Source organism: Branchiostoma belcheri, unplaced genomic scaffold (genome assembly GCF_001625305.1).
Source record: "Branchiostoma belcheri isolate BF01 breed outbred unplaced genomic scaffold, Haploidv18h27 scaffold65, whole genome shotgun sequence".
Taxonomy (NCBI): Eukaryota; Metazoa; Chordata; class Leptocardii; order Amphioxiformes; family Branchiostomatidae; genus Branchiostoma; species Branchiostoma belcheri.
In genome coordinates this window covers 113,557-122,179 of record NW_017804298.1, presented here as the reverse complement: position 1 = coordinate 122,179, position 8,623 = coordinate 113,557, and the positions used below count along the sequence as shown (strand labels likewise).

Here is an 8,623-nt window from a genome sequence, read left to right as displayed (position 1 = left end):
CCACTCCGACGAAAACAACAACAACGAGAAATATAACGTCAAATGCTACACAGTATCAAAACCCCTCTCCCCAACAAGCTACTTCCCGGTTAAATTTTGGAATGATTTTGTTGTTGTTTACATGATGCGCGTGTTTCCTATAGAAATAAAAATAATCTCCGGAAAGACTGTTTCTTCTGTTGGATTTACAGCCATAAAGTTGCGTATTTTACCATTATATCCAATGGGACACCGAAACTGGAGTATGAGACTCCACATTTACGTTAGTCATCTGCAGTCCACGGGGCCACAGCCATTTATCCCGATCGCAAATTTCTCGGGAAAATAAGGGGCCCTTAGATTAAAATTGGGGACCGTCCACTGTACACAAGTCTGGGGTAGGAGGCTTCCTGCCCTGGAGCGACGAGAAATTCTGCCCTGCGGAGCGACGAGAAATTCTGCCCTGGAGCGCGGAGAAATCCTGCTTCGGAACGGTTGGAATCTTGCCTTGGCGCGGTGGGAAATGGGTGTGGAATCTTGCCTCGGCGCGGTGAGAAATGGTTGCGGAGCGGTTGGAATCGTGTCGTGGAGCGGTGAGAAACTTTTTGCGGAGCGTTTGGAATCGTGTCGTGGAGCGGTGAGAAATGGTTGCGGAGCGTTTGGAATCGTGTCGTGGAGCGGTGAGAAATGGGTGTGGAACGGTGAGAAATGGGTGTGGAACGGTGAGAAATGGGTGTGGAACGGTGAGAAATAGGTGTGGAACGGTGAGAAATGGCCTGGTGAAGGCTTGTCGCGTTGTACCTATAGTCTTTCGTATATTTTCCCCCATAGCGCACGCGCGAGGGATCAGCTGGAGTCCGGCTTCCTTTTTGTTGCCGGCTCATTTGCATATTTATGATGCAATCACAGCTGTTTCCTCGAAATCTGGAGGGTGAATAAGGTCATCCTGAAACGTCACTAATAGTTGGATTTTTACTATTTTTCCTTAGTTTTCGTACTCCTTGTTGAATATAACAAATTTAGTAGTTATTGTAAAGATAATATGGTACAAAATATCGTAGAAATCACTCACAGAAGACCAGAAGAGAACCAGTTTCGTAAAGAAAGATATCTTGCAAACCCCCAACACACCCTCAATTCTCAAACCGGCGAAAGCTATTTACTGATGACTCATCGCATAACGGGGCGTTTTTCGCCACAAAAATGTAGCAAAATAATAGCTACATACCTGAAACATTTTTGCTACTCCACCTTGACACAATCATAGCGTAAAAAATGAAACGCTGACGTAGGTAAAGTAAAAATCGGCGTTACTATGGGGGAGGGGGGCGCTTAGCTTAGGCCAGTGTAGTTTACGTCAACTAACACACGTGTACTCAACGTGGATAACGCTTACGCAATTAACACAGGAACTATCAAGCCGGACATTTTCACACTCCTAAGAATTATACCTTCATAACTAAATTCTGAGGAAAAGATATTTGTTACGGCAAAGAATAAAGCGTACCTGTGAATTTGTGCGCTGCGTCGGACGATTTTTTGGGTTCCTTTCTCTTCGGGCTTCCGTTTTGCCCGCGCGATTTCATGAATGTAGCCGGCCGGCTGGGGGTCAAAGGTTACTAGGTCTGCCCGGATATATTCCCACGGCTCGGAGTATCAAATTACACAAACTGTAGCCACCATGTTACAACTTCGGAGCTGAAAAAAACTAACACGAGAGTGGTTTGAGCTCTCACAGAGACCCTTTTGATTGTTGAAATAATAGCCAACACTAGCCAATGCAATATTGGCGTAGGTGATTTTTAAAAGGACCATAAAAATGTCAAAGGACTTTGGACCCTGGAATGGCAAATTACCAAGTAATCGTGCCTTCTATCCCCTTTTTATTGCTTCTTTTCACAATTCAGCAAGGAGGTTTAAATATAACCTTCTTGCTTTCGGCACACAAAGGTGGTGACTACGCTGATACCAGCATTCTTCAGTTGCGGGGAAAATTCTAAGAAGCCTGAACATATACTGATATAAGAGTCCAATAAATAAGTGTAAGTCAAGTTCAGACGCCACAAGGCACCAAGAAACTTCAAACAAAACTTGTCAACAATTTTTTAGCGGAAAGTTTGGAAAAATTCAAGAGACAGCATTGGTATTGCGACTTATGCCTGTTTATAATCTTGTACATGTACTTCAATAGACTGAGTTTCATATTAAGTTTAGTGCAAATGTTAAATCTTTTAATATACCATTCAAGGATTATCTGAAGAAAAAAAAACATTCGAATGGGCTTATTGGACAAATATAGCGAGTGAGACAAATCAGCGAATACTGATATAATGTGCAACAGTTTCCACAAAGCTATTTTTATTGTATTTTGCAAAATTTAATCGCTAGATGCCGCTAATACATGGCCGTCGAGCAACCTGCATGCAGTATAAAAATTTTCGCTAGAGGTCGCAATGAGTTGGATAATTCATGGCAGCAAAACGAGATTTGAAAAATTTGGTAGAAATTCTTTTACACTCAGATGAACAGTTAATTTACACATATGGCTGACTATACTTTTCATGAATTTGTTTGTCTTGGACAAGATACAATATTTGTTCTATATTTGAGGACAAATCCGCGAAATTGTACTTATATAATTTTTTTGCGTGTTGTTGCGGTGGTTAGTGGGACCCTGGCAAGGTGAAACATCACAACCATGGCGCTATCGTCGCTTTTAGTCCGGAATTCTGCGGCGATCTCCCGTCTTGGGCTGCTGTCTTCCTCCTTAAGGACCACAGCCTTGTCTTCAAGACTTGCGGCACCGATGACGACAACTGCACAGGAGGAAATGGCGAAATTCTGGGACAAAAACGCTCAGTAAGTTGTAGGGGTCATAAAGTGCTCTTACTCAAGATGTCTTCCCATGTTTCTTCTAAAGATATACAAATATGTTTTAGACGTTGTAGCCAGAATCTTGAAGTTTAGATATTCCTTGTACCAATGTAGGACTTTTAAGAAAGCTAGCAATATTATGTACAGCAGAAAAATAACGTTATATGATATTATTATCACGTATCATGTGTAACTTGGTATATAACATTTGGAACATACCATGATTACATGGGGGAGGGTAAAGAAATCATAGCTGTTGTAGCGTAGTTACCTTCTTCAGAAGGCTATGTTTCTGGTAGTGTTTGTGTGTGTGCATGTGAGTATGTATGTGCGTGGCTTAGTACGATAACTCAAGAAGCTATGGATGGATAGGTGGGTAGGTCTTGATGAGACCTAGAAATGAATACTAGTAGATCTTGGGCCCCCTGGTGGCATGTCTTTCATTTCTTGTCTTTTGTTGCCTGTACAGGAAGAAGCGCCCGATGTCTCCCCACCTGACCATCTACAAACCCCAGCTGACGGCCATGCTGTCCATCACACACCGCGGGACAGGCGCTGCCATGGCTGCTTGTGAGCACGCTTCTTATGTCTTTTCTTAAGATTTTGTTAAGACTCAGAGGAGCTCCTTAAAGCCCTGAACAGTGAGAGTTTCATAGATCACAGTAAGGTTGCATGGGAAATGAAATGTGTAGAAATTAGAGAAAAAGTGCACTGAGGATGAGGGAGACAAAATAAGGAGTGAGATTTTGAATGGTATGGTACCTAAGACTACCAGTGGACTAGTCCTCTACTGTAGTGGCCCTGTGTGGCCAAAGGGCCACAGAAAAAGAGATAGACACTGCCAATGTGCACCATATGGTGTGGGAATTGATAAAATCTCAAGGAACGTCATGGTAAGATTTTTAGGTTTAACTTTAACGTGTGGCTCATAACTGAGCTTGTATACTAGTGTATCATTATGAAGAGACGCAATGTGAGGTTGACCCCTGGTTGTATCACACTTCTGTTCCATACCATAATGGTATGATGTCTTTTTTCCTCTCTTCTTGGGCCCTTTTTGCCCTTTTCCTCTATGGTAACTGATAATCACATATACGTTGTCCTCCTCCATGGTATCATGTGTGTTCACCACCCTATGTTGCAGGTGTGTACGGGTTCTCCATGGGGATGCTGCTGGTGAACCCACTGCTGGGCTGGGACTTCCCAACCATCATCAACTTTGTGAGTATGCGGGAGTTTGAAATATTCTTGTCTCTACATTTGTCTTTATTTCTATGTGGGTTTGCAGTTAAAAACTTTCCTCTGTTCAACAATACTCCATTTCCTATTCTAATACAGGAAATGGCTGAACTCCCTGTATATGATTCTACAGGTAAAAAGTCTAGAGCTGCACCCCTGGCTGATCCTGGGAGGAAAGTGGTGCAAGGCCTGGCCCATATCTTACCAGTTGTAAACTGTAGTTCCTTTATTTCTGTATAGGTAAAAAGTCTAGAGCTGCACCCATGGCTGATCCTGGGAGGAAAGTGGTGCATGGCCTGGCCCATATCTTACCATGCCATGAATGGCATCCGACATCTCACCTGGGACGCAGGCTACGGATTCAACATGAAGGTACAGCACGTCGGCAGAATGTACTGCACCTGCGCGAAACCCGTAATGTATTGTACATAGCATTTCGGCAGAATGTCTCATATAAGGTTGTATTCGCTCATATAAGGTTAGCATTTCGACAGTAGTTTCCAAATGGTGTGTCGGAAAGAATATCCTCTGCAACAGGAAAAATTCTGATGCAACGTTGACCAAAAATCCAACGAAAAACGCGAAAATACAGGGTTCTGCGCAGGTGCAGTACGTTCTGCCGACGTGCTTATAGGTACACTGTTTGTTTTGTTCAGTCTATGGTGACTACATGTAGGGCCTAATACAACCATTTTCTTGTCACTAGAGTGTGGTCTCTACAAACTGGTTTGACTGTATGTGCAGTTCTAACTGTACACTAATCTGGTTGAACTTTGATGTTAATGGAAAAAAACAGATAAGGTCAATGACCTGGGCCAGATGTCTGTCACCATGGTAACTGGTGCTGTGGCAGACTGTAGGAAGTTGCAGGATTGAGTTTGGGGGACTGGTCACCATATGAATGTCATTGAGTAAGAATAAACAGATCAATAGTTTGTTGTGCTTAACCATGTGAAGATAAACAATATGCATTTGACTTACCAATGTTACCTTTCTAGAATTTCTATTTACAACTGTACTTCCTTCTCTCCCCGCAGGTCCTGTACAGATCAGGCTGGTTTGTGTTCTTCGGCTCCTTTGTGCTGGCAGATCTCATGCTGTTCGGATTGTAAAGATCCAGGAACAGAAGATATAAAACTAGAGCCATTATATAATAATGTAGAGATGCAAAGAAACAATTAATAGTTCAATATGTCCTGCTTTTGAATTATTATTTGCGCTAATGTCTTTGTTACATTGTGAGATTGTTCTGATTGCTGCTTTGTATTATTTCACAACATGCTAAGATGATACAAATGTGTACAACTATGGTGAACACTTTAAGTGTGTAGGAGACAAAGATACCAGATCTAGACAAGAACAAGTTGCCTAAGCAATTGTCTCTAAGAAGTTGCAGCTTGCTTGTGATTGATGCCTTTATAAACGTATACCAATGTATAGAGTTGTACTCATACATGTGTGGTGTAAGTTGTCAGTCAAAAGTTACATCTAAGCTCAAATCTTCAACCTTTGTCTGAATTTACACTCAATCCCAAATGTACATGTAATGCACTGGCCTGTCATGTTCTAATGTGTAACTGTGCTAATACCAACTTGCACGTATTCTGTCAATAAAGATTGAACTTTTCAAGTCTATGTAAGTTGACCATATCGAGTGATAGCCTCCTTTGCAATGTCTTCAGGTACTAGTTTGCCTACCAGTCTATAAATTAAATACTTGCACACAAGAGAAAACAACTTCGGCTTCAAACTTATCGGTTTTATTTGAGCACTGAGAGAGAGGTATGTGTGACAGAGGGGGTCTGTTTTCGAGAACAAAGCTTGGACGTTTTTGCAGGAAGGATGTTCGATCGACACGTAGCAGCCAGAACTTGTTACATTGTGTGGATGACAGTCTCCAACCCCATCTAACACACTTCACCCAAAAATCGTGGCACAGTTCTGAGGTGTTGTCAAACTGGGAAAGATTCGTACAACACAATTTAGCAGTGAAAGATAGTCAAGAATGTGTACCAGACTCAGTTGTACTTAAACGTAAGTGCCACAAAATCTTAGCCTGGTTACCAAACCTATTCTAGCACCCGAGTCCTACATCCTCTCAGCATTTTTCAGGCGGAATATTCAAATGCAAATTCCTTGGGAATCAACCATTCAGGTCCAAACCTATTTGCAGAGAGGATGTAGGACTCGGGAGCTATAATAGGTTTGGTTACCAGGCTAACAAATTCCACCATGGCCAGGTATCCAGTACACATTTTCAACCAAACTTTCAAACAAACGGCGTTATTCAAACCCCACTCTCACTTCATAACTGTACCTGGGTGCTCTGTGGATGTTAGGTAGGGGTGAGAGTTTTCCTGAAAGATGAGTGTTAATGCTGTCACGGCCTGCCTGCTTATATATGTACAGTCTATTGTAAGTTCCACATCGCTTGTCTCTACTGTTTTAAATGTAAGATTGGACAAGCACAACAGTTTGAAAGCAAGCGCTGCTTCCCTCATTTTTTTTTCCTTTGTCGAACAACAAACGGACGAATATCCTGCACAGAAATGTATCTACAACGTTGCTTGCTCTGCGCAGGTTTCTGTTTTCTGAGGGTTAAAGTTGTGTGGTACAAAAACATGCCCTTGAACAGAACTGAGCTTCAAAGAAGTACTTTTACATGTAACATCAGCAAATTAAGGAAATCTAGCCCCAGAGTAGGTAGAGACGTGGGAGAGAGCTATTCTATACAAGGTCTCCACTGCCTGATTTCTTTCTTTTGCCTACAGACTCGGTAAATATCCTCTTTTCTTCTAGTAGTAATACTTTTCAAATAAAAATATATAAAACAAAACAGGTTGTCATAGTAGTACTGTGGTAGATGTTACCGCTACCAGTTATACTTTTCCCATCATTTGACCATTCAATCGATCAATGCAGTCTATATGGACTCCAGTGCCAGTAGAGTCGATTTCAAACAAGTCCAGTGGACTACGAAACAAAAAAGAAAAGAGGAAACAAAAAAACATCACTGCATAGCATACTATTGACATAAGTTGACAATACATTGTTCATAGAAAAGCATGTGATATAAACTCAAGTAAGTTTACATTCCAGGAGTCTCTTTCAAGTTCAGGTTCTGTTTCTTGACATCCGTTCTGCTTTTTTCAATACAGTCCTCGAAAAACAGTTATTTCTCTTCATCATGATTCCAAAAATATCTCCGTAGGGTAAGGATATCCTCTCTTCTTGGTGCGGAGTTTGTCCAACAAATACACAATACATCATTATACACTTCATGCTTGTCTTAATAGTGTAATTTTTCAGCTAGGATAATTTCTTTGGGTAGTATATATAGAGTGTAGCCTTGCTGGAGTTTTCCCTCTTCCAAGTACAAAGAGAAAAAGTCCAGGATTTGTATTATTTTTTCTTTCTTTTCCCACCACAACCAACAATCGCTTTTTTTTTGTACAAACAGAAATCGTCAAGCTAGCCAACTACACAACAGTACTTCTGTCTCCTCTCTTGGTACAGGGTTCGAATCTAGAAGTGCCACCAAGTCACTGCTCTCTTCACATCTTTGTGTCGTCGAACGTTCTCACAAACTAGTAACCATCAACACCTTCCTCTGAAGCCGCAACATCCTCAAAATATCATTCCCTCCTTCCCTCTATCATGGGTGAACAATATTTCGTGCCCCCAGAGAAATTTTTGTTTTTAAGAACTACCTACACCCAGTGATTTCTTCTTTTGCCATTTTTAATTTCTTTCTTTCCTCGACACCAACTTTGGACAGTCACACGGAATGGCGTAGCTTCTTAAGTAGCACAGAGAGATTTTCTTGCCAAGGTCAGAACTTCTTATATATCCTTTGTACAAGGCAACCTCGCGCCCCCCTCCCCCTTTCTTACAAGACGACTTGAAAGCTGCCTAAGGTTTAAGTCTACGAACATCAGAGGAAGGTGATAGTTGGATAGCCTCTACCTGGCTTTGGGAGGTGACTGGAAAGAGTAGATATTGGCCAAATAGAGAGATAACATTTGTAATAACAAACTGTGCCCGTTGTTAAAATTGACAATATTTTTACCATTGCAACTGTTTTTATCTAACTGTGATTACTGTAAATTCGGTTTCAATTCAGTGTTACACACTGTGAATACCAACACAGCCATCTTGTATCTTGCATTTTGTATCTTGCTCTTCTAGCAGACCAACTCCCCTGGCATGTCATCTCGCTATTTAGCCAATTTCAACTCTTTCCAGCCACCTCCCGAAGCCTGGAAGAGGCTAATAAGTTGGAGACTAGTCTTGAGAGTTACCGGGGCGACGACCTGTGACCTCCGACCCTACTTGCCCAGCTGCGGGAAATCCGCCTCGTTGTCGACGTCGATGTAGGCGCCGGGGTCGGCCCCGTTGCTACGGAAACCTCCGCGGCCCCGCCCACCTCTGGGCCGGTCGTCACGGTTACGGTCGTCACGGTTACCGCCGGCGCCCCGCCCTCCCCGGCGCCCGCCGCGGCCACGCTGGGGCGAGTCGGCGAAGTGGAAGT

At 42.4% G+C, this 8,623-nt stretch overlaps 2 protein-coding genes across 2 annotated transcripts in view; one reads left to right on the top strand and one right to left on the bottom strand.

Annotated features, from left to right (window-relative positions):
* Positions 1 to 2,641: 2,641 nt before the first annotated feature.
* Positions 2,642 to 5,560, top strand: LOC109483533 (succinate dehydrogenase cytochrome b560 subunit, mitochondrial-like). The gene is made up of 5 exons (XM_019786566.1): positions 2,642 to 2,838; positions 3,323 to 3,423; positions 3,998 to 4,074; positions 4,333 to 4,464; positions 5,130 to 5,560. Exons 1-5 carry the CDS (start codon positions 2,678 to 2,680, stop codon positions 5,202 to 5,204), a joined length of 546 nt encoding a protein of 181 aa, XP_019642125.1. The 5' UTR covers positions 2,642 to 2,677; the 3' UTR covers positions 5,205 to 5,560.
* Positions 5,561 to 8,420: 2,860 nt separating this feature from the next.
* LOC109483493 (plasminogen activator inhibitor 1 RNA-binding protein-like) overlaps positions 8,421 to 8,623 on the bottom strand; it is an 8,060-nt gene continuing 7,857 nt past the window's right edge. Inside the window, exon 8 of the mRNA XM_019786522.1 lies at positions 8,421 to 8,597. Within this exon, the coding sequence (XP_019642081.1) occupies positions 8,421 to 8,597 (177 nt within the window). The remainder of the gene's footprint in view (positions 8,598 to 8,623) is intronic.